This window comes from Dermochelys coriacea, chromosome 15 (genome assembly GCF_009764565.3).
Source record: "Dermochelys coriacea isolate rDerCor1 chromosome 15, rDerCor1.pri.v4, whole genome shotgun sequence".
Lineage (NCBI taxonomy): Eukaryota > Metazoa > Chordata > Testudines > Dermochelyidae > Dermochelys > Dermochelys coriacea.
This window is the reverse complement of record NC_050082.1, coordinates 26,720,911-26,745,919: the sequence shown is the minus strand read 5'-3', so window position 1 is coordinate 26,745,919 and position 25,009 is coordinate 26,720,911. Positions and strand designations below refer to the sequence as shown.

General features: G+C 40.9%; 2 protein-coding genes across 8 annotated transcripts; one reads left to right on the top strand and one right to left on the bottom strand.

Moving 5' to 3' along the window:
- HVCN1 (hydrogen voltage gated channel 1) lies at positions 1-19,435 on the top strand. 4 transcript variants are annotated; one of them, XR_005288973.2, is made up of 7 exons: positions 1-204; positions 1,126-1,230; positions 2,407-2,638; positions 5,025-5,137; positions 7,299-7,456; positions 9,262-9,365; positions 16,294-19,435. XR_005288973.2 is itself a non-coding variant. In XM_038372876.2 (5 exons), exons 1-5 carry the CDS (start codon positions 1-3, stop codon positions 5,636-5,638), a joined length of 720 nt encoding a protein of 239 aa, XP_038228804.1. In that variant the 3' UTR covers positions 5,639-5,865. The 4 variants fall into 4 exon arrangements, 2 of the variants coding, with proteins under 2 accessions (XP_038228804.1, XP_043353610.1); XR_006275782.1 differs by lacking the exon at positions 16,294-19,435 and adding an exon at positions 9,948-11,514; XM_038372876.2 differs by lacking the exons at positions 7,299-7,456; positions 9,262-9,365; positions 16,294-19,435 and adding an exon at positions 5,573-5,865.
- On the bottom strand, positions 119-23,602 carry TCTN1 (tectonic family member 1). 4 transcript variants are annotated; one of them, XM_043497674.1, is made up of 15 exons: positions 23,230-23,602; positions 19,429-19,549; positions 16,228-16,358; positions 15,172-15,341; positions 14,404-14,491; positions 13,131-13,240; positions 11,402-11,422; positions 10,654-10,782; positions 9,465-9,590; positions 8,996-9,078; positions 8,391-8,531; positions 7,960-8,116; positions 7,538-7,663; positions 6,900-7,044; positions 119-251 (listed from the first exon to the last, which is right to left on the bottom strand). In XM_043497674.1, exons 1-14 carry the CDS (start codon positions 23,549-23,551, stop codon positions 6,901-6,903), a joined length of 1,869 nt encoding a protein of 622 aa, XP_043353609.1. In that variant the 5' UTR covers positions 23,552-23,602; the 3' UTR covers positions 119-251; position 6,900. The 4 variants fall into 4 exon arrangements, with proteins under 4 accessions (XP_043353609.1, XP_043353608.1, XP_038228800.1 ...); XM_043497673.1 differs by lacking the exon at positions 119-251 and adding an exon at positions 5,877-6,437; XM_038372872.2 differs by lacking the exon at positions 119-251 and adding an exon at positions 5,877-6,405.
- Between the last annotated feature and the right edge of the window lie 1,407 nt (positions 23,603-25,009).

Here is a 25,009-nt window from a genome sequence, read left to right as displayed (position 1 = left end):
ATGTCCATGTATCTGAAACACTTCACTGTTGTGGGAGACGACCCCGTGCAGTGGGGCAATGACTACAAGAAATGGGAGGAAGAGCAGGTGGAGGAGGAAGGTGGGCAGAAGCCGGAAGATTCAACGATTAACATGAATTCCTCAGTCAGACCTAGTTCCTTCCAGGATGTGATGAAAAAGGTCTTCAGCTCCCGCAAATTTCAGGTAGGGTTACAAGCAGGCAAGAGAAACCCTGACTCACCCAAGTAAGCCTGTTGAAACAATTGTATTAAAAATTCATGGAATTAGAATAGATGTAAAAAAATAATAAATTCTAACCTTGAAGAGGGAAGATAAAAACTCTTTAAAAAGACCTGTAATCTCCTATGTGAAAATCTACAAATAATCTGCTGAACTATACATTCTTTCTAAAATCCACATGACTCAGTTTGAAGTGAGTCTCAGCATTTCCTGAGATGCTGAGCAATGTAAGGCCTTAATACATACTTTTGTAATGGTGAACTTTCTGTGAGGTGGAGGCTGAGTGGGAATTTACCCTGAGTTCCTATGTGAGCAGGGATTTCCTAATGAACTCCCATGGCTGAGTAAGGAGAAATCTTTAGTTGATCTGGAGGGATTTTGACTTATTTTCAGTAATACATGAGGTCACATGTAAATGAAGCAATTTCATACATTTAAACAAGACTTTGCAAATTTAGTTATAAACTACTTATTGTGGGCAGTCATCTAAACTGGAAAATCAAGGGCGGCCAGATCCTGCAACCCCGCAATTACTTAAGTGAATAATCCCCATGATGTTAATGAGACTGCTTCCATGAGTAAGGAATTACAGCATTGAGACCAGTAAGTGTTCCTTTCTCCGCAGCAACTGTCTGCGTTCGTGATGAGGGCACCTAGGGTCTTAGATAGGCACAAATGAAAACTAATCTAAATACAATAAATCCAATCAACAATCCAGGGCAGCCTTCATAGCTCTGCTAGTTTTCAGGCTGAATGTCCTGGTAAGATTGTACATATACAGGCTGGATAATTTTAGCACAAATTTGTTTGTCAATTGCCCTAAATAGTGCAAATATTAAACAAAAGAGTATTTATTATCCTGCTGCTGTTTTCCTCTCCTCACAGATATTGGTTGTTTGCTTGGTCATTTTGGATGCTTTGTTGGTGCTCACTGAATTGCTTCTGGACTTGAAAATCATCCACCCAGACAAACATGAAATAGCACCAAAGGTAAAATGCAGACATACCTCTGAGTGAACCAGTCTCTCTTCTCCATGGCAATTCAAAGCCAGGTAGCAAGATAGGGAATTCTTCCTTCCGGCAGCCACTGGGATTGGGGGACCTCAGATCCATCAAAGTGGTAGTAATTGGAGGCTACAAAAGATGGAGATCCCGTGCAGGGCCTAAGGATGGCACCTGGCTTCTGCAATTGAGAACTGACTAATCTACCTTTCCCCACTCTCTGGTCTGGGTCCTGCTCCGTAGCATTTGTCTCTACAGGTGCTCGAAGGTTTCCTGACTTGCGGAGTGAAATTAATGTGATCCCTGTCTGTTTTATGACTGCCCATATAGTTCTGAAAGGCAGCAGTAAAAATTGACAAGACTGCTCTTGGGAACGCTCCAAGCAGCACAGGCCTTGTAGCTGTTTGTCTGCAGACTAAGGAATACAACACTTAGGCCTGGTCTATGCTAGAAAATTAGGTTGGTTTAACTATGTTGATCAGGGATGTGAAAAATCCACACTCCAACCTCTGTTGTTAAGCCAATTTAAGTCCCCGTGTAGACATCAATGGAAGAATTCTTCTATTAACCTAGCTACTGCCTCTCAGGGAGATGGATTACCTAAACCAAGAGACGAACCCTTCCTATCTGTATAGATAGTCTCATGGAAGTGCTGCATCAGCACAGTTGCATTTTAATTGTAGACATGCTCTTAGTTATCCACTGTTATTCTCTTAGGACTTGCTTTTTCACTAGGAAAAAAGTGTATTTTTAAGTGGTGTTAAAATAAGCAGTGTTACAATCCTAGTGAAGACAAGGCAGTTGTAGTTTTAACCCATGTTAGCTGGTTGAGGTAAACTCTAGGAGGGACCTCATTTAGCATGTGTTAAAGGCCTTGTCTACACTAGACTTTTAAAACATGTTAGCTAATGTGCTAACATCACACCTTAAATTCTAGTTTAGGTAAGACCTTAGACCATCCAGAGATACTATACGAATGTTTGGTGGCTTCTCTTCTGTTCAGCAAGATCCTTTTGTTACACACATTTAATCACTTTGCCTATTTGCTGTTCAATCAAAGGTGCAGGAGTACTTCTAATATAATGAAGGACATGCATTAGACTAATTTGCTAATGTTAATAGTTATACGGCTTCTACCTACTACCTGGCATTGTCTTTTCCCAGGTATTTCACTACATGAGCCTTTCTATTGTAACCCTCTTTTTGGTGGAAGTTGGGTTTAAAATATTTGTCTATCGTGTGGAATTTTTTCACCACAAGTTTGAAGTCCTGGATGGAATTGTGGTGGTGGTTTCGTTTATCATCGATGTCGTCCTTCTGTTTCGGGAACATGAATTTCAAGCGGCTGGACTATTGATCTTACTCCGACTGTGGCGAGTGGCCAGAATTATAAATGGTAAGTTTGTCAGATAGTTAGTTTCAGGGAATTTGCTGGCTATTTTTACAGTACACTTGCTGAACCAAGTGGGGGGGGGGAGGCGTGGCAGCGAAGGGTTCCAAAGACATATGCAGGAGGCACACTTCCTAACCTGCATCCCGATCGTGCAGCAAGTGCCATGTGGACACAGGTGTTTTTCCCGTGCAGATTTTGTTGCAGGAGTTTAGCCTGAGTTAGTTTGTAAGCTCTTTGGGGCAGGGATCTGTTTGTTGTGGTAGCACAGCTCCTACACTGTGGAGACCTGATTTATGGCAGAACCCAGATGCCCTAACCAAATAATACCCATGTTTTAAGATAGTGTGCTGGAAACATTCTTAGATTACTCACTCTCAAAGAGGGATAACATATGCGTTGTATTATGTGAGTGTCTTAATAACATATCAGGGAGGAATAGTGTAGTCTCTGTCCTTCTGGGATTCCAGTTCACTAGTAAAATATGCATTTTGCCATTTCAGCACTTCCTCTTGTCAATGTGTTTTCCAGACCGTTGCTGGTGGCAATCTGGATAATGGTCGTTGTGCTACTTGAGAATCTTTTTCCAGTTGATTCTGGTTTAATTGTACAGTACTATGAAAATATGTACAAGCCTGCCTGTCCTAAATGTCACTCACAAAAAAGGATTGAGAATTATTTACATTTTTCCTTGAGATCAGCAAAGAAAAAATGAAAGGCTGGCAGTGATATTTCTCCATCCCCCTCCCCTTCCAGACCTTGCTGCTACTGTAACAAAACAGTACATATAAAAAACCACATACCCAGTAGCTCGGAACCATTTCCTTCCTGCATCACAAAGAAGCTATTTTGGCATTAAAATTTTGAAGTCCTGATCTTCTCCCATTCAAGGCTAAAACCTCAGACCTAGAGCTGTACTGAAGCCCCTGTACACAGAGCCTACAAATTCACTGTACACAACTGCCCATTAATTGACACAGTTTTGAATCACCATTTATTTAGGACAAAGCGAAGATATTTGTGTCCATAACATGTGGCTTGCACAGATTTAATGGCCAGCTCAAAGAAAAAGGGAGAATCAATGAATTTTGGGGGTAGAAAGCAGACACTGACCTTAATCTGGAGTGAAGGTTGGAGACTAACAGTGGCCTAAAGTGAGTCTCTAATGATGCATATGCAAGTCACTGCTATCTCAGTCTTAAAATGTAATCTTAGTTGAAGCTAAACATTTTAGTCCTGTCTCAAATATCTCCAAGCAAGGGGAGTTCTTATCTTTGTGGTTTTGCTTTCCCTTCCCTTTGATCCAGATCTCCCTAATGTTCATAACAGGAGTCTGTCATACAAATAAATAAAGGAAGCCAGATAGCTCACATTTCCTGAATTGCTGGAGACTGTGCCTGCAGCAATGCAGTTGCGGGAAGGAACGAGCTTAGACAGGGTGGGGACAGATTCTGGCTTTATCAGGATTCCATAGCTTTCAGGTTGTGTTCAGGCCAGGAGGGTTGCAGTCATCAGGTGCGCACACATGCCCTGGAATCTATGCAAAAAAGCAGTGTGGATGTTTCCATTCTCCTTTAGAGAGGCAAGAACTTGAAAATCAGGGCCGTGAAGTATGTAGAACCAGCTCCAGTAGCACTGCATGTAACAGCAGGTATAAAAAGCATAGGATGCCAGCTTTTCGATTACACTGCACTGTCACCCAACAGGAGGCTCTTGAGGCTAGGAAGAATTTGGTGATGCACTTCTTTGTAAAGAAAAAGGTAGTAGGATAATTCTAGCCTCAGTTATGGGGGAGGAATTATGTGCAATGGCTTTAGTAAAGGAAAGACACTTGTATCATTAAGGGAAATGGAATGTCCTTCTTTCAGAGGCATTTAAAGAGAAGTTAAAAGCTTTAAAGAACAAGTGAAATCCTGATCAAGGCAGCACCCCAGCCTGTGGATCTAGACTGGATGGTCAGTGTTTTTGAACCCACTAAAACAGGAAGATAAGAGTACTTGCTCTCCTCAGTTGTGCTTTATGCTAGGTTAGGTTAAGGCCAAGGCCATAACAATGGAAAACCTGTGTTTAAAATGGAGGTACAAATTGCTACTCTGCCACACATCCCCTTGAGTTCTGCTGAAGGGCTAAATTCAAAGTAGAGATTTGAATGACCAGGACCTGGTCAGTGGTGGCAGAGTGCCACTTCCCAGCAGAATGCTGGCGTTTGAAGCCCCTGTGGGGCTAATCTGGGAACCGTATTACGAAAAGCATGATTTAGGGGCAGAAGCAGAGTTTGAGAGGCTACATGGATATAAAACAAATTACTTGAGCACAAACCACAGATGCTATTAACTTCCTACTGTCTGCTGTTTTACATTATAAAGCTAATCCTCCATGCATTGTTTCCTAGGAATAATTTTATCAGTAAAGACACGCTCTGAACAACGGGTGTCAAAGCTGAAGCAAGCAAATCTGCAACTTGCTACAAAAGTTGAACAACTTGAATACAGCTGCACAGAGAAGGTAAGAAGGCTCATAAAAATGTAAACAACTGCGTGAGCTGGACTACAATCCTTTCCCAGCAACTAGCTATCTAGGAGACCAATGGCCAGGGTCATGCTCTGGGCTCTGTTTTATCCCAGCAGCTTGATTTGGGATGTTGTACCTTGGCCATGAAATCTTCCCAGCTCCTATTCAGTTGGTATGAGAACACCCTGGGGCATCCTATAAACGTAAGGGCCCATTCAAACAGGGGTAATGATGATATTTCCAATTCCCTCTACAACTTCTATTATGTAGGATAAGCACACATTTAATTTAGCAATGCCTTGTTGAAGAGCTGTGTTTTTTCCCTGCAGGGATGGCTACCTTTTCAGCAATGGGAGAAGAGCTCTCTTGTTGTAGCTTGGAAAGTGTTTTAAGATATGAGCTACATTAATAAGATTTTGTTTCCAACAGGAGCAAGAAATCGAAAGGCTCAACAAGCTGTTACAACAGCATGGACTTGTCCATCAGCCACAATAAAAGACTGGCTGTGTAGGGTGAGGGAAATCCTTCCCTGAGGAAGTTCCAGTGCAAAAAATGCTAGTTTGATGATCCCTTGTTGACCTCGAAGATACTTTATATACCTCTGTCCTCTTGTATAGCATTGTCTATATGTAGTTTCTACTTTACTAACACAGAGATTTAATCAAAAAAGTCTGGTAAAAGGTGTTGCAAAGCTCTTGTCGTGTACAGGTAGTCTTACAACAGATATTGAAAATCTCCCTTAAACAATTTTATTGCATAAATCTAACTGTATAGCTGTACAGTCAATGCTGCAATAAACGTAATAAAGTCATATTTACAAAGCTGTGAATATTGGGGGCACAACTTATTTCAAGGAATTGCTGTTTTTTGCTGTGTTCTTAATTTGCAGTATGCAGTAGGCGCTTGCAATGTAAGAAGACAACCACGATAAGAGTGCAGTCTGAGGAACGTCACTTAGTTTACAGCTCAGCATTACTCTGTCTCTAAACCACCTCCTGCTCTATTCCCATTTGTCTTCTGTCAGAGGAGCTTCCTCACTAATCTTTGTTCTGGTTGTATCATCCTGTTGCTGGGTAGCGTTCACTTCCGGAGGTGCTGTTGTACTTAATTGTGCAATTAGTCCCAGCACGTGCAATTTTGAACAAGAGAAGAACCACATCAGCCACATCCAGATAAAGGTGGGGGGAGTCAGCAGCAGGCTTGAATACTCTGCAGTGTATTATTTCTTCAGTTCTTGCTCTTCATTTTCATTTGCATGTGGGCTGCAGAAAAAGGGAACTGCATAATTGAAGCTCTTAAAATAAAACATTAAAGAGGTGGCGTGTGTAAAAGTTAGCGCACTACTGAAGAGGATTATGCTCCAAAATAACCTATCATAACAGATTATTCCAGATAGCAGGATTGTTCTTTAGACTTGGTGCAAACTTGACTAAGGTGCTGGAAAAGGCCCACCCAGTGAGTGTACTCTTACTACATGTGCAAGCACAGTGTTGAAGTGTGAAAACCGAGGGGTGGGATTTCAAGAGCACTTGGTGTTGGCAGAACTGCTCCCATTGATTCCCATACAAGCAGGTCAGCCAATAATGAGGACACTGGAAAATCCCCAGCCTGACTGTTTTTTAAAGAGAGTTACAATAAGCAGCATATTTCCTACTGTCTTTAAAAGCAGATGAAGCTGAGGGCTTTGTTCATCTAATGCATAGTGATTACTTAGTTTAAGAGGTAGAATTTGAATGGGTTTTGGATATATACTTACATTAAACAAATGGAAAGAAAAAATCAAAGGGTAACTTGGCATTAATGGTTGGTGGAGCTTTATAGCCTGGCTCTGCCGGTGTAGAAACATCAACGAAGGTAACAGAACTTGCTATTTGAATAGTTCTTTCACTTCCAAAATGAGTCTGCAATAAAGATACAGATAAGTGTTAGGCTCACTCTGGTTTTATACAGCTGATTTTTCACTAGGGGTTAAATATTTAGCTGTCTCTGGTAACACAGGTACTTTGACATCACTTAATTTCCTTTTTGAGTAGTGGGTACAATTTCACTGGAAACTTGTTTGTAGCAAGGAGTCCACACTTATGTTTGAATTGCAATGAAAACTGATAGATACAATACATTCTAACAAAGTTTTATCTTGATCTCTTTCTAACAGACTAAGGGCTCTCTCCCAGCACTCTGCAGCGACTACACAAGCCACATTAAAGCACTGCTGCAGCAACACTTTAACGTTGCCAGTGAAGACGTGCCCTAAGGAAAACATAAGAGCAACAATGTTTACATAACAAGGCCTCTGTCATGTACAACTTATAGGTAATGTATAATAATCTGCCACCTCTAGTATTCTAAATAAAACATTCTTCCACTCTTAAAGCAAACAAATTAACCACATACCTGGGCCAGTATGGTAGTAATGACCGTTGCTGAGACGTTCACGATTTTAGCTTGTGGGTTCATCAATGATCCATATTTAGTCCACTTCACTTCTATTTCAAATGATACTGGGATTTGGCACAGGCCCTGAAAACATTACAAATTAACTTATATTGATTATTGCTTCATTCATTTTATTAAATGTGTACAATACCCAACAGCTCAAAGTAGGAGTTTTGTAAATTACCAGAGTAACTCCATAGTCCTCCTCAATAGACAATGCTGCTATCCCTGTGCTCTGGTACACTATTCATGCAAGCATAAAAACACTTGATGTAAATCACTGTGGCTTCATTGACTTTACTGTGGATTTCAGTGCCCACTTACAGCAGCTGATGACTCAAGTGTGCGTGTTCTTAAAAGAAAAATTTAGTTATTTTCACCTGTTCAGAAGATTGGATGTGAGTGATTGGCACCCAGTCCAATACATCTTGAGCCTGAGAATTTCCAAATGAAGCTACATATTCTGGAAAATTTTGTCCTTTCAGTACATTCAAGATGATATTGACCAAGAGCTGACATTCTGTTCTTGCAGTGATTCTTTCAGAAAAGAAAAAGATCAATTTAAGTGAAATCTTTGTGGGTTAGCATAGCAATAATTTCCCTTTGCTCTCATACAGTGCTCTAGCTGGTAATACACACACACACACACACACACTCTCTCTCTCTCTCTCTCTCCCTCCCCACTACTGGTACATTGTACAAAAGTTCTAGCACCTGAACAGATTTTCTAATCAGGTAAATGGAACCATTACTAATGGATTATATCTTGAGAATAGACTGATAAATGCTCAATGGAAAGTTACCCTCTTACCTTAGTTTACAACCAGATATCATATTATAACCAAATAATACTGGGGTTCTGACTCCTTCTACAGCAAGACAGTCCTGGTTAGATGAGCTTTGCAAAACAGTAAGTTGACCATGTGTATTAGTGCTCTGAATAATGCCAGATATAATAGCAGAAAGTTAAGGCAAAATATTAAATATTCAGACTTTTATGAAATAGGAATCCTTAGTAAAATCCTCAAAATGCAAGTGAAAATGCTACAATAATACAAGATCCTCTGTAGGTAGTTTAGAAACATTACTAGAGGACATAATTAGAGCCTGATCCTGTTTCCTTGGAAGTCAATGGCAAAGCTCCCACTGATTATAGTGGTACTGGATTGAGCCAGTAGATATTTCTGAAATATGGGCTAGCAGGAAAGCATAACTTTGGGAAAAGATAATGCTATAAACCATCCTTGGCAAATCATCATGAAGATGTATCAACCCAGGCACAAAATCTACTTGCCCACCTTTTACCATGCAGATGGTCTATATGCTTATATTTCATTCATTGATCTAAAGTACTTGCCCTAGGCAAGAAGCTTTTTCAAAGCTGCTATAAGCTACATTTAGATGTGAAAAGGATATCCAGTAGGTCTAAATCCTGCCCTCAGAGGCAATCCAATACCATAACCAGGATTTCCACTAAGAGGGACTGGCTTTGTGTTTAGCTGTAACACAAATTACACAGCATCAGTTCTTATGTTTTACTTAAACATTTAGAAGACAGAGACAGTCAATTCATTTAGGCTAAACTATCTTGAGTAGTTTGAAATATCAGTTCATACAAGACTTCTGCCTAGGACTATAAGAGGGTTTACTGAAATCAGAGCAACACTTTGCCTTAATTACAGACAGGTGTACAGTCACCTGATGAGCCTTCAAAAGAAAAACCACCAAAGCATTTGGAGGATGTGAACACACAGCTCTGAAATTCTCCCTTGCTCATGCATCCAGTGTAAGTTGTGTTCTACTTTACTGGTTATTAGTGGAAGTTAATAAGGTTTGTTGTTAAATTATCTTTCAGTAAGTCATCTATAATATCGTTAGACGTTACCTGAGTAAAAGTGATTTCAAAGTTTTGCTGTATTGGAAGCATTTTAGTGTTAATTGTCCCCAGGACAAAAGAAACAGCTGCATCTGTTATTTCTCCTGCATCCGTGTACGTAATAGAATAACTCACCTGAAAACAGAGTTTTCCATATTAATTAGAACAAGTAAAAAATGAGCTAAAAACCAGACTGACTAGGGAATTTTTCCACACTTCTCCCCTTCTTTAGGGATAAATGTGCTGGAAGATCACCACCACCACCACCATCTAGAAACATGCACCTTCTCAGTTGCAATACCATGTAAAGTCACGTAGCTGTAGAGTGGCAGGATTTGAATCACTAAATCAATACATGTATGATCATTCTATAGTGGCCACATATTAGAAGTCAGACATACCTGCATACGGTTTTATAAAATGTTAATGGGTAAGGACTGATGGAGTCTGGGGAAAAAATAACCTCTATATTCTGGCTTTTCCCCTCATGAGGAAGGAACTTTGGGGAAAAGAAAGAGTGCCTACTTATCTTCCCATTCATCTACTGACTTCAGAAGTGACATTCGAGTAGTTGTGGTCTAGCCTAAGAGAAAAATGTGATACTTGCAAAGAGAGATCAGTATCCCTATCAATAGATGTAGGAGATAAAGGATACAAATGTAACAAAAATCAATACATTAGTTATTAGTGAATAGGAATGATTTAATGCATCCCAGTTTCTTCAAAACTGATTTCCTGACACTCTCTCTCCTATTTGCTGTCCTATACCAACCCTCAAGTTTCGTTATTTTCAAAAAAGGTAAAGAGATGAACTAACATGTTGTACCAACCCAACCAGCAATTTAATCTTATTTTGTGTATTCCTTCTTCCCCCAAGCATCCTGTCTCAGACTCATCTTAGATTCTAAGCTCCTGGAGACTGTATCTTGTGTATGTAAACTGCCACAACAAATAGTAAATATTAAGTAATAAGAGATGGATTTTATCCCACAGCTCCATTTTGCATTAGTGTGCATTTCCAATCCAGTTGCAGGATACCATGCTGTATGTTGTAAGGCTCTGTTGTCCCAAAGATAGTTTCTCTTTGCCACGTTAGCTGGAAAGTGTCATGATTTCCAATAGTTTGAGAAGTAGGAGTGATCTAATACATGCATGCCTTTAATTTAGTACAAAGAGGAAAAACAATTTGTGTACCTACCCCAAGAACTACATTTAGGCACACTTGATTATCCAAATTCTTGGGGAGCAAAAGGACATCACTACTGTTAAGCAGAGTACGTGTTCCACTCAGAGACTGGACAGTTATGGTCTGGACAGTAACATTGACCTGAAACATAAACAAGTGTCATTTCTGAATACTGGGTATAACTGAACTGTAAGGCATATACTATGATCCCGCCTGGATGACTGATACTTTTTCTTGTTTAAAAGAACTCCAACTGTTATCATTCGGAAGTCTTAGAACAGAGGCTTCCTGGAAAGTAGTAGTTTGCTTCCTAGAGACAGGAAGCTACAAGCGTTTGTCTGCACCCTCGAAGGGCATGCTCTAAAATCCTCAAGTGCTAGCCTGAGGTTTCTGTTCCAGAGGGACAGAACAATGGTCTTGTTACATGAATTGCTGAATACAACAGTCAGATGTTCCATGTTTAATAGCAAATATGAGCTAACCTAGAGTCTATAAATTATAGTTGGGTGGGGATTCAATCACCAGACTTAATAAATCATCTCAGAGAGTAGCTCCAAGCTCTTGAGCACCCTTTCACTTGTTAGCCTGTCTTCTGTCAGCAGTGGTACAGTTAACTGGTTTAAACTGCATATGCTGCTTGGATTAAACAGCAAGAGTGAAATCTTGGCCCTGCTGAAGGCAATGATAAAACTCCCATTGACATCAGTGGAGCCAGGATTTCATCCCAAGTGTGTCTCATCTAAGAAATAATGTTACTTACCAGCTGACTTGACTTGGGTACCTAAGGGAGGGAACAAAAACAAGCTATTTCAAACAGCTAAATCATTAGCTAAAAATAGCAAATAAATAAAAAGGTAAGTGGTTAAGACTTAATTGCTTTGTCTATTTCCTTCTCCTCTACCAACAATTATCTAATATGACAATGGCTTTCATATCAGGGAAATAACTAGAAATACCATATATTATCCTCAGTGTCAAAGTGTTAGCTACTCCTCATGATTTAAGAGCAAAATTGTGTAGTCCTTATAGTCTGATCCAATGCCTGTTGAAATCAGTGGAAAACTTCCCAGATTTCAATGGATTTTGCATCAGGCCCTAACTTTGGCTAAACTCCCACAAACAATTAATAATAATAATAATAATAATAATAATAAAATCAGCAAGGAATAGGTGGATCTAAGATTTCCTTAAAAGGTTACCAAAACTTGGTATCTGCTCTTACTATTTCCAGTCTTGCCTGCCTTTTTGCAGCACAGATTCTGAAGATAAAGTGAGCAGGATATACTATGAAAGTTTAGTTGTACCAAAAAAACAGCTTCAGAAATGGCACCTCTATTTTACATAACAGTTGTTTGTATGTCTTACTGCTTAGCTTATTGACAAGGGTTTATGCTGCAATAATTCTGTAGAGCTCCACAAGCTCCAAGATGGATTCTTGCATTCTGCATTAAATCACCAACTGAAACTTGTTTTTTGTTGGCAGAGGCACACAAAGCAGAATCAGGAATATTTAGGTCCTGGGTTCGTTTGCAGTGCTCTCAAGACAATCAAGTTGATGTTAGTAAATTGAGCAAAAACTGATGGAGATTTCACTGGCTGAGAATAATAATGAATGCCCATGTGTCATTTGTACAACCGTGGCTAAGTCCAAGGCCCAATGCTTGACAAAATATCTCCTTTTCCGGAGAATAACTAAGAAGAGAAGAATAGGAAAAAGATTCATTGCTGAAAAAGTAAGTTTTAAACTAGAACAATAGGGGGTTAGACAGCAGCAGGGCTCTGTCTTGCTCCAGTAAAAAGGGGAACTGAGGGATAGTTATGGCCATCCTGCCTTTTATGGGAGCATGAGGAGGCAGAGGGCACAGGTATGGCCCCAGACACTGCTATTCAAAAAACATCCTGTCTGGGCCCTCAAAGTGCATGCGTACCTACAGTGGGATTCACGCACACAAAGAACAACATTCATCTCACTCTACCAAAATCCTGGCCACTGCCAGCTTAGGCACTCTATCCCAGACCCCCAAAAGGTATGTAGGCTCCTAACTTCCAGTGACATCAAATTAGAAGCCTAAATACTTTTGAGGATCTAAACTCCTGGCAATAGGCTCTTTATGAAGGCCTAGGCATGCACATCGAAAGCGGAAACCCATGCCTCTACAATAAGTCCACTAGCTCAGCAACAGCAATCCTACAATCATACACAAACTCACATCTTCCAGGCCATCTTTTGGTTATCTAAGCCCCCAACAAACAAGTGCTTTTCCTTTATGAGCTTGAAAGTGGGGTGGGAGGGAATGGCTATTTCTACAAGTATGATGGTTTGAAGATTTTTTCCAAATCCCATTTAAACTCCTCTATAAAGTAAAGTAAATAGTCATCATCCCACTTCCCTTAGGAAGTGGAAATTACATAATTCTAAAGATGTGAAGAGGAGATAGGAAATAAAAACCAACTGTCAGTCAGCAGCTGTGTTTCAAAATCCTACTTACTGCTAAAATGCTGGAGTTGGTGTAAAACAGCATACTAAGTGCTTGAGTGGTGTTACAATTTCCCACCTTTATCATTCTAAAGCATTTCACAGCCTGGTTTACTAGAAAACCTGTAAAAAAGTACTACTGAGAGAACTAAAGAAAACACAATTATGAAAAGCAAAAGACATACAAATCTCAAGTAAATGCAACACAGAAAGTGAATGGGAAGTAATTCTTAGACAGCTGTCAATTAAAAGATTGTCTATTAACACCTCCACATTGCGTACAAACTTGCCAGTGTAGACAGGGCCTTAAAATCAGTACCTATTATGCAGCCTTTGGTACAACTGTAGCTAAAAAGGTTTATCATTTTTGTAGTGAAAATCCTCATGTTTCAGGTTAAATTCAAAACTAAGAGTTTACCTTTCCATTAAAACTAACTGTCATGGAGGGGAAAAAAAATAGGGAATTTATTTTCCATTTCTTTGGCATTTTTACTTTTGTTTAGAGACAGAAAAGAGAGCCACACTTTTTCACATAGTTTAAAGAGGATTTTCATGATTTTTATCATAGATCATTAGTTATGTGCATGTATGCTCATTTAGCACTTGGTCACATTCTTATTAAACATTATTTCCTAAAAATAGAAATTTACAAAAAAATCTACCATTAGACTTATGTTTGCATTTACAGCTCTCATAAGCTTATTATTCTTCCTTTAACTAGAGATTTCTCAGTTTCTCTTCCCCCATTATGCCAACACTTATTTCCCATCTAGTATCTTCTGTAACATATACCATCTGTATTTATCTCTGAAGCATTTTAGGATATTGTTGGTATGAAAGTTCAGGACCCAATCCTACAACTCTTACTCAGGCAAACAGAGCTTACTCATGTGAGGAAATTCCTTGGCTTCAGTGGGGACTCCTTCCAAGGGTTGCAGGATTGGGCCTTGTTTCATGTAACCCTTGCATTATCATCCTCACACTAATTCTATTGCATCCATAAGGCCAAAGGGGCTCGGTTTCAGAAACAGAAAAGCAACCCACTAATGGGACTCAGTGATTTATATTTGTGACTCTGAATGGCTCAGTCTACATGGAACACAATTTCTTGTTTATGACCAAAAGGAATTAAAATAGCTAAGTACCATTTTTATAAATGAAACTTTACCCAGGGTTGGACAGGTAAGTGTGCTAGTTCATTTGAATCATCTATAAATTGGAGTGGCAGGATAACAAAAGCACACACTAAAGAGAGGATAAATAGGAATTAGAATGCATTTGCCAACCTGCAGGATTAGCATCGGAGCACTGAGAGGAGACAAGGGGAGCAGGCAATCTCAGAAATGCATCAGTCGTCTGTATAGGAACACCATACTGCCAAATAAAGGGGCAAACCCAAGTTTGTAGATTTTCAGTATACAGAAAGATTCATAAAATATACAACAAATTTAACCAGAACTATAAACATTTTGTTTGCTTCTACCTTGCTCCCAATAAACCAAACTTCTCCACCCACCAATATCTCAAGCCAAGATCATGTTACCATTGTAAACTGACTGCTAAATTAAAGATCTGCTACAATCACTGGAAATTCTCCAGCTCATCTGCTGTTATAAATAAATATAAATATAAATATACTGTTATAAATAAAACAAATCTTCTCAAAGACTAGAAAGTCCATATTTTAGAAATTTGCACTGACAACTGACTAGATAAACCCTACTGGCCAGATTTTAATTGCATCTTGCCCTTTTCTTTTTTTCTTGCCAACAATAGCAAAAGTAGCATAAGGAAGCTGCATGTTTCCCAGATGTTAAAAATTCACTTTGATTTTGGAGAAGACTAAAGCCAAATGCTGCACTTCAATCTTTTGCTCTGAAATTTTTATATTTAATGGACTATAATGAAATCATTTTTTTTTTTCAGAAAAGTAACTAAGTTGATGCAAACAATGTTTATTCAATTATATATGGAAAGATTCATTAGCGAGAAAGTGTTTTATGATCAAAGAATTTAAAATACTGCAAATATAAAAAGAATCAGATTATTTTTACCTCATATCTAGCAGTTTCATTTGTATCAGAGGAATTCTGAGCATCTAATTCAGTATTCAAGAGAACATCAGATTCAGCACTGAAGGTAATACCTTCAAACTGTTTAAGCAAACTATCAAAATTTTGTGAAGTAGGCATTTCAGGAGGAATAAAGGACAGTGCTTGTTTATCTGTGAAAAAATATTTTATAAGTGAGAAAGTTTTAAGTTATAAAAATTGTGTTTAATAACAAACATTTCCATTGTGGAGACAGGAACATACCCTTAGAATTTAAAAATGGGAAGGAAAATACCACAATAAGATGAATATTTCTCAAAGTTTTCTAGGAGGTATTAGCTGCTATCCGTAATTTGGCCCGGATTCAAAAAAGCACTTAAGCATGTGCTTAAAATTAAGCATAGGATACAATGCTTTCCTAAATTTGGGACCTTTTAGACCAAAGTCTCTGATTTGATCATACATTCTGATACCAAGACATACCAATTAATGGATGGTGCTTAAATTACTATTTCACAGTCATGATGAGATGAAAAAATTACAGCATGAACTCTATTTCGTTTATGTGAAAATGCTCACAAAACTGACACCAGAAGATTTGGAAAAAAATTCACCAGTTGCAGTCACAACGGGAGCTAGTTAGAATTAGTTCCCTGTGCGGAAAATATTGACTTTTCATCTAAAAATTTAAATATTTTTAGTTTTCTGAAGAAAAATTTAAAAATTTGAGAAAAGCGAACATTTTCTGTAATAATCTTCATTTAGTCAAAAGCCCAATTTCCCACTGAAAAAAGTTTTGATGGAAATCTTCAACCAGCCCTAATTAGATCCCAATCCCATTCTCTCTATAGAGAGGCTCTATATGGGGGCAAAACTCCTTTGATAAAACTGTTAGTGTTTTGTCAGGGCAAGGAGTATGGCACCAGACCATCAGCATACAGGATAACCACTCTTCTTGCAAGTTTGGTTACTTGCAGTTTTAGTCTTTATTTTTGTCATCCAAAAAGTTTTGAAGATGACAACATTGCATTGCTCAGCATGAGTTACAGATCTACTTACAGTTTGTAGCATGAATGCAGAAAATACTTGGATTGTTCTGATCAACTAATTTAAATATCCTTTCAGGTGGATGTGCTGCAACATTGATTGAATATATAGCTGCTTCCTGAGTGCAAAGCTGGCTGTCACCTCTGCAAACAAATATACAGATCCAACAAAGTCAATCTTGACAATGTTATTTTAAAATCTTTATATGCATGTATTGTTGTAACAGAAGGAAGGCAACAGTGGGGATGGATAAGTACAGTAAAGATTTGAAGATCACTTACTTATGCACTCTTACAAGGCTTAACATTTTATATTGTTTATCCCAGGAAAAACCAACAACACTTAGCCATTCTCCAATATCTTTCATTCACAGATTTCAAAATAGAGGGATGTGATAATAGCCACCGTTCAAAGTAGGACAGCATTTGATGACAATGATATAAAAGATGACAACTCAGATGGGATCCAATTGGCTTCAGATATCACAATGGTGCATATGTTAAAGACTGGACATTCAGAAAGTGCTTTTATTCATACCAGAGAGAAGGTAGGGGATGGGTTGGAATGAGGCTGAACATAGAGAAGACTGCAAGAGGATCAGGGGAAAATGAGGTGCACAGACTTGAGATAGCAGCAGAATCATATCACTCATCTTCATAAAAAGAATATAATGAACTGCTCACAACACTTAGGAGACAAAGGATGGAATGAGAAACATCAAGGAGGGGAAATATTGAGTCAGTTTAGGATAGGTACAATGTGTTACAAGCATCCTCAATGAAGATCAACAAGAGAATTTGGTATTGCAGCGGGTATGGTCAATAGTGAGTGGGGTTTTCCAATAAGACCTCCGTGGATGGTAAATGTCACACTCTGAAGAGTACTAATCCCCCCTGCGTTGGCTAGTGGACTTGAATATGAGACGGTGATTCCTCATGTGCTAGAGGGAGTGGATACTGCAGAGCGGTCAAAAGCAGTAAAAGGACATTATCAAAATTAAAAGAAATGGCATGTATGGAATTTATAGAATCCTGAACACTACATTTCTCTTTTATTAAGTTATGCTAGTTAGACATGACCCATTAGGTAGAGTGTTGTAAACTATTTCATAAGGTGAACCACATCTTAACAGGCCCACATCATGGACCATATTCCTGCTCCCTCAGGATTCCACAAACCACCTCCCCTCCCATTCATAATTATAACAGCCCTGTAGCAACTACAGCAGTTGCTTACATGAAAGTTACCATCTTTTTTAAAGTGAGATGTAAAACTTGTGGCCATTGACAATCCCTTGACATGTCACAAAAGATTTGAGAAAAAAGCTTGAGAAAAAGAGTACAGCTTGATTTTATGCATTTCTAGTTGACAAGAATAAAATATTCATAGCGGAGGAGTCAACTGTCATTCAAAAAGGCTTTGATTACACCTTTCCGATATATATATAAAATACCTATAAATGGGTGGCAATATGCATTGTGGCAAGAACAAAGAAATAGCAGTCCCAGGTGGCTGAATGATTCAAAGTTCAAAGCACTGAGAATAAACTCAGTTATTCAGATTGGGCTAATTTATGCAGGAAGTGGTTTGAAGAGCTATGCTTATTGTTCTGAGAAGTCACATTGAGCTATTTTAAATTCAGACTCTATAATGAGCTTTCTTAACTCCTGTTTGAGAGGCTGATACCGGTGCAAAGCTACATACTGAAATAGGTTGTAAACAGCAACAAAAGTCAAACAATAAGCCTGCATTATATTACTATCATGTTATATTTTAATATTTTACTATGCTACTTTAGAAAGGCAAAAATTGCCAATGAGATGAAAAGATTCTATGCTTGCTCCTAAAAGAGAGATCAGAGGAAAGCTCACATTATTTAATGATGGCCATGATGCTATCACGTTCCTAGGGCTAGGACTTCTTACAGCAAAGGATTCCCAAACTAACACTGATGGATTATTGGTGGTCCATGGAGAGAACCACCTGCTCACCTGGTGCTAACACTCCTAATTTCTAGCTTCTAAATTGTATTGATAGGAAGCTGCATATGTTTTACACTTTCTCTTAAAGATGGCACCCACAAAAACAATGCCTTTAATGTCACAATAAGGTATTGAGTCAGTACTGACATCGAGGGAAAGGTGTAACCTACATCACTCCCTGCAAAACCTGCATTTTCCTTCAAGATCTCCTATCCAAGCAACAGACAGACATGACCTTATTTAGTTTGACAGGTCTGATGAGATTACAATCCAAGGCATAGCATAGTGAAATTAATGTAGAAGTTCAAACATCTGTTCCAAATAGCCACCCAGTGCTATAACGGATACTAAATTACCTTTGTATCTCCATGTCAAGATGTAGGCTGAAGTCATTCCTGAAGTAATAATGAGAATAGTGCCAGCACTAAATTCTTGACATCAGAACAATTAGAGGCTCAGCTCCATAGCCTTAAATATTCACATCCCACTCAAAAGTGATCTTTTACAAACCTACAGCTCCCTTTTTTACTTCAGAAACAGTTCAGTGCAAACAGACACATGTCCCAACAAGAGACCATTATCAGCCTCCCTTGGGACTTCTCTTCAGCTGTAAAGAGATATCACTAAAACTAACTCCAGACTGACGGAGGTATACAAACCCCACATTGGACAGGAAGGGGTTAAAAAGCAGGACTAAACTGAAGCCTCCCTGCTCCACCACATCTGTGAGGCATTTCAGGCCTTAAAAAGAGGGAAGCCCAGCCCAGCCCCGTTTGGGGCGAAGTGTAAATGAGGACAAAGACTCCTCCATGACCACAGCCAGTCTAAGCAGAACTGGGCATATCCTGAATGTCTATTTCACAGCTCCTGTCTGTGATTTACCCGAGGGCTTTGAACCCTTATACAGACTGCTGGAGGTCCCTTGTTTGAAGGCAGGCTTGCTGCTGTCTTTCATTAGTTTGTTTATGACAGTCCCAGAAAGGGAAGACTCCCATGAGATTCAGGTGAAGGCCCGAGTCTCCCAGGAACAGGAGACCTGTGCTGATGACTGCCTAGGTGCTGAGGACTGGATGGCGGGTGAATGCAGTGCCCTGTCACACAGCAAGGAGGTTCTGTGGGAAAACAAGTCCACGATGCAGACCCTAGCCTGTATCCATTGAATTCAATGAGAATATGATGGGACCCTGCATCTTTGAGCTGAAAAAAAAAAAAAAGTTATTTATGAACTTACGTGACAATGTGAACTGAACATGTAGTAAAGAGACTGAAATCTGCGGCACTGCAGTCTGGGTCACAGCAGCAATTTATATCACACTGTGCCACCGAGAGGTCACAAACACACAATGTAGCAACTGGAGAGAAGAAGATTTAAAATAAAATTAGGAATGAATTTTAATGCCTAACAAAACGTTCTTTATATTTTTTGTTTTCACAGTGTCCTTCTTTAACTGCAGTTAAATGTTTATATCTAAATCCTAAGGTATAATTTTTAAAACCATGAATTATTATTTAAGATACACATTTTCTCAAGAAGTGACCATATGATGAGTAATTAATTAAATATCAAGGGCATACTAGAGACCTGATTCTGCATTCCTTAGGAATCCAAAACTCGTAGTGAAATAAACAGGAATTTTGAAGATGTCAAAAAATATGATCACTACCCAATATTGATATAGAAAAAGTCATATTAATAAATGTTGATCTATTTGTTTAGATTCTAACAAAAATATAAAACATTTTGTTATAACTCTCACACAATTCCAAGGACAAGACATGCTCCATGTACACTAATATAATATTTTCCTGATGTTTCAATACGAGTTGATTTTTTTTAAAGATGTGCATTTTCTTTCTTTCCTCCTGTTTCCATATAATCTTTGCAGCTTTATCTTAAAAATTCTTCTAGTTTCAATTAACCCCCAATAGACTGCCCCTGGAGGAAAGCCAGGGCACACTAAGGCCTAATTTGCTGATGAAGTCCAGCTTGAAGAGGAACTGGGCTGGGCTTATAAAGCCAAGATGCTGGCAACAGAGAGTCTGGCTGTAGTCACTCCCTGAGAGTAAAGAGGTAAGTTTGAGACTATAGGGTGCTACAATCTGCAGTTACTCCCTGTGAGGGGAGAGTTTGAGCTGGTACACATAGGGGAGGACCAGAGGATGTAGGAAGAACAATAGGGTCTGAGTGAAAGAGGTCTACAGTTTGCAGGTATAGGGTCTCTGGACTGCAACCTGGAGTAGTGGGCAGACCTACGTTCCCCTACTGGCCATTAGGGAAATGGCATAATCAGGGCACTGCTAGATAAGACTGCCTGAGACCAGTCCTGCAGAATGACTTCGGTACCTGGGGGGATACTAGGTCAATAACCTGGCTGGAAGACTGAGTCATGAAGAGGAGGCAACAGCTCCTGAAGTAAAAGAGGAGCTACAGCTGGCAAAAGAGCATGGTGGAGTTCAACCACAGGAAGGGGTGTTAACTGTGCAGAGGCAATCCTCAGAAGGGGGTGCCATCTGTGGTGAGTAGTGTACCCTGTCACCTATCAATAAGATTATTTGCTTTTTTTCTTTGAATTCTCATAATTGTTTCAATTAGGACAAAACCAAAACATTCTTTAGAATATCACTTTTGGAAGTGAGGGAATTTGACTGACAATATGAAATTGTCAAGTTCTGTTAGTAGTAAAATGGTTATTCTTTGCACATCCATAGCAGCTTTAACAGGATTTCAAGGTGTTTAATCATTTAAGCTTTACAGCCTGCTGTGAAGTAAGCAAGCATTACTATTCTAATTGTAAAGGTAGAGAAAGCCAAGGCTTGAACAAGTCTCTAGAGAGTCAGCTGTAAAGCAAGGAATACAGCTCAGCAGGGCTAGCACCCAGGCCACTACTCACCATTATATTTTTATCATTTGCTATTAAGTAAATATAGATCTTGATTCCCAAGCCTCTAGAATTTGGATCAGTGATCCATTTACCCATGGATTGGAAGGGCCAAAGCCTAGAACAGGAGTCTTAAACATGCAGGCCGGTTATTTCCTGCAGCCTGCCACAGGCACCAAATCCACCGTAGCCAAGCTCTCTGTGCCCCCACCCCCCCGCATCCCTTCTCCTCCGCCTACCTTCCGGCCGCCAAACAACTGTTTGGCAGCCCTGATGACTTTCCAGGAGGGAGTGGGGACACCGCATGCTCAGGGGAGGAGGTGGGGTTGGGGTGGGGGCAGAGAAGAGGTAGGGCAGGGGTGGGGCCTCATGGACTAGATGAGCAGTCTGAGGTATGAAGTTCTGCATGTATGATTCTTTGCTGTGAGTAGTTAAAAGTGGCAACGTATTTTGTATGAATAGTTACTTTAAAAAGTTCCTGCCATTACAGCTATGTTGATAGACTGTTATTGTAGTTGTGGTATTGTGTTACTGACCACATAAGGAATAGTTACAAGTGTTTATATTTTATTAAAACCCCTCTTTGCATTAGTTTTAAAAAAGTTAATGCATTTACTTTAATAGCATACGATTATTTAATATTTATAGCGTATGATTTTTTGTTTCGTTTTCTTCATTTTTGACTATACTTTTGCTTCGTTGTATGAAAAGTTTTCAGTGATGTGGCCCTTGGGCCAATGTACTAGTCCTCATGTGGCCCTCGTGGTGACTTGAGTTTGAGATCGCTGGCCTAGAACAACACTAAGTGAGGGACAACAGCTGGCAGTCAGGAGACAGATGACTTTTTTTCATAATTTTTTTTTAAATTTCAATTTGTAACTTTTAAATTTCACTATGGCCCACTGGATGCTATCTGATCACCTAGACAGTGTCCAACATGTTCTCATTAATGCCTGAAGAGCTCTCTGTACACTTGAGTCTGTCTCTCTCACCAACAGAAGTTGTCCAATAAGATATTACCTCACCCACTGTCTCTCTGAAGTTCTATTAGCTGAATTTGGCACCAGAATCCTGAATTGGCTATGTAAAACAGGGATCAATTTTGAGGGATTTTAAGTCCCCTGACATTAGGAAAGGAGTACAAACTTCTTAGTTCCTCAAGTGATGTGGGGTCAGCAGCAGCTTTCAAGAGAGACAAATCACGAATGAAATGCAAAACACAGCTACCAGCTGAAAGACATTGTCAGGAGGAGCCTCTCTCAGCATAAAATTATTTGTATTGTAGTAGTGTCTAGGAGCCCTACTAAGGGCTCTCAATCCCCTCACGCTAAGCACTGTACAAACACAAAACCAAAACACAGCCACTTCTTCAAAGAGCTTTCAGTCTACAGAAATCCTGAACCCCACCAAAACAACCCTTGTGTGTATCGAGGGAAAAGCAAACTCTAAAATGCATGTTTCCAATTTCTTATAGGAAAGTGTTTTTACTCTGTGTGCAGCACCATCATAAATGTACACAGAGCTTTACAGAACACATAAAAATGGCAGGGTCCCTGACCTGGAGAATTTATAAGGTGATTCTGAAAAGGAGGATGGAAGGCACAAAAGCGAAGAGAAAGGTGATGTGGGGCTTTGCTAGCGAGAAGACTTTCAGTGAAGCCTTCCCCACAGAAGTGGAGCTTCACAGGAATGTTTTCCAGGATAAATAAGAGGGCAACTGGCCAGCAAGCGATTGTTCCAAGTCATAGGCAGGCATGGAAGAAGGCATGAAGCCAGAGGGGGAGAAGGAACCAAAGGGAGTAGTTAAGAAGCAAAACCCATTTAAAAATTGGTATTTTAAATACACTGAGCAGGCCAATGCTTTCATCGAGGATTCCTAGGAGTCACCCACAGGCCCTGATGGCCCCCTTGGAAGTGGGACTTTGGAGAATTGTAGCGATAGAAGCTGCAGGTGCTGGGCAGCTAGGGCGGGGAGCCCCCCCAGATCTCTCCCCGCCCCAGCCAGAGCCTCCAGCCCCCACCCCACCTCCCTAGCCAGACCCCCCAGATCCTCCGCCCCAGCCCCCATTGCTCCCCTGGCCCGATCCTCCCCCGTCCATCCCCTCATCAGCCGGATCCCGGCTTCCCCCAGCCGCTCGCCGGGCGGTACCCACCGTCCGTGACGGGGGCAGGTCCGGGCCCAGCCCGAGCCGCTGCAGTGGCCGCTGCCGCCGGGGAGGCGGCGGGCGGAGCGGGGGTCTCCGTCGGCGGCGACTCCGGGGCGGGGGAGGAGCCCTGGCCGGGCCCGGGAGCTGTGGGGCTGGCGGCGGGGCGGCGGGGAGTCTCTCGAACAGAGGGGGCGGTCGGGCCCGAGCCCGCCGAGGGCTGCGGGGTGGCGCTGGCGGAGCGGCTCTGTCCCGAGACCCCCTTAACGGCCGGGGGCGGCGGCGGCGGCAGCAGCAGGAGGATCCCGAGCCTCAGCGCCACGGCCGCCATCCCGAGCCCCGCTCGCTCGCGCCAGCGCCTCGGTAACCAAGGGGACGCCCCGGGGCATCATGGGAGAGGGCAAGCCGCAGCCCCGAGGCATCACGGGAAAAAGGCCAAGCTCCAGCCCCGGGGCATTGTGGGATGGGGTCGGGCTGGCGTGCTCCCTGCCGTGGCGGAGGTCGGGGGGCAGCAGGGCCCCCAGTGTGTGTCTCCGGACTGGAAGAAGGGAGGGTGAGAGGGAGTCGGTCTGTCCATAGCTTGTTGTCATTTTATTATTTGTGTCGCTGTAGGAGCTAGAAGCCCGCGCCCTGGCCCAGGAGCCCATTGTGCTAGGTGCTGTACACCTCAGAACAGCAACATGCTCCGGGCCCCACAGAGGTGCCCAGGCCCAGACATTCTTTAGTCTCTCTAGCATCTCCCTTAGTAGGTGCTGGGGCCGTTGAGTCCTGCAGTTCACGCCCAGGCTAAATCCCCGCTGACTTCAGTAAGGGTGGGTAGATTTGAGCATTATTGTATGCTGAGGTTTTGTCTACCAGGAATATTCGCATTTCCCACCATTGCAGCTCCACCAATGGTAATCGCTGTAATGGGCTCTCCAGCGTAGACTAGCCGTTGGCACTTTAATCACCTTTTCATGGATCCTACTCAGAGCAGGTCTACGGGACACATTAGTTAAAAAGCTGGTGGCCCATTGACACTAGCACTCGCATCATTGCTACCACTAACCGGCCTGTATCAGTGGTAGGGCAACTAGGGAAGGTCTTAGAACATAAGAACGACCATACAGGGTCAGACCAAAGGTCCATCTAGCCCAGTATCCTGTCTTCCCACAGTGCCAATGCCAGGTGCCCTAGAGGGAATGAACAGAACAGTTAATCATCAAGTGATCCATCCCCTGTCGCCTGTTCCCAGCTTCTGGCAAACAGAAGCGAGGGACACCTGCCCATCCTGGCTAACAGCCATTGATGGACCTATCCTCCATTAACTTATCTAGTTTTTTTGAACCCTGTTATTGTCTTGGCCTTCACAACATCCTCTGGCAAAGAATTCTGCAGACTGTGCATTGTGTGAAAAAATACTTCCTTTAGTTTGTTTTAAACCTGCTGCCTATTCATTTCATTTGGTCACCCCTAGTTATTGTGTTATGAGAAAGAGTAAATAACACTTTCTTATTTACTTTCTCCACACCAGTCATGATTTTATAGACCTCAATCGTATCCCCCCTTATTCATCTCTTTTCCACGCTGAAAAGTCCCAGTCTTATTAATCTCTCCTCATACGGAAGCCATTCCATACCCCTAATCATTTTTGTTACCCTTTTCTGAACCTTTTCCAAGTCCAATATATCTTTTTTGAGATGGGGTGATCACATCTGCACACGCAGTATTCAAAATGTGGGCATACCATGAATTTATATAGCGGCAATCTGATATTTTCTGTCTTACTGTCTATCCCTTTCTTAATGAT

Coding starts and splice junctions, on each gene's coding strand:
- HVCN1 (XM_038372876.2), top strand. CDS start 1: ATGTCCATGTATCTGAAACACTTCACTGTTGTGGGAGACGACCCCGTG. Junction 205..1,125: donor TCAGCTCCCGCAAATTTCAG/GTAGGGTTACAA, acceptor CTCTCCTCACAG/ATATTGGTTGTTTGCTTGGT. Junction 2,639..5,024: donor AGTGGCCAGAATTATAAATG/GTAAGTTTGTCA, acceptor ATTGTTTCCTAG/GAATAATTTTATCAGTAAAG.
- TCTN1 (XM_043497674.1), bottom strand. CDS start 23,551: ATGGCGGCCGTGGCGCTGAGGCTCGGGATCCTCCTGCTGCTGCCGCCG. Junction 19,550..23,229: donor ACCTGCCCCCGTCACGGACG/GTGGGTACCGCC, acceptor TCTTCTCTCCAG/TTGCTACATTGTGTGTTTGT. Junction 10,783..11,401: donor TACCCAAGTCAAGTCAGCTG/GTAAGTAACATT, acceptor TTTATGTTTCAG/GTCAATGTTACTGTCCAGAC.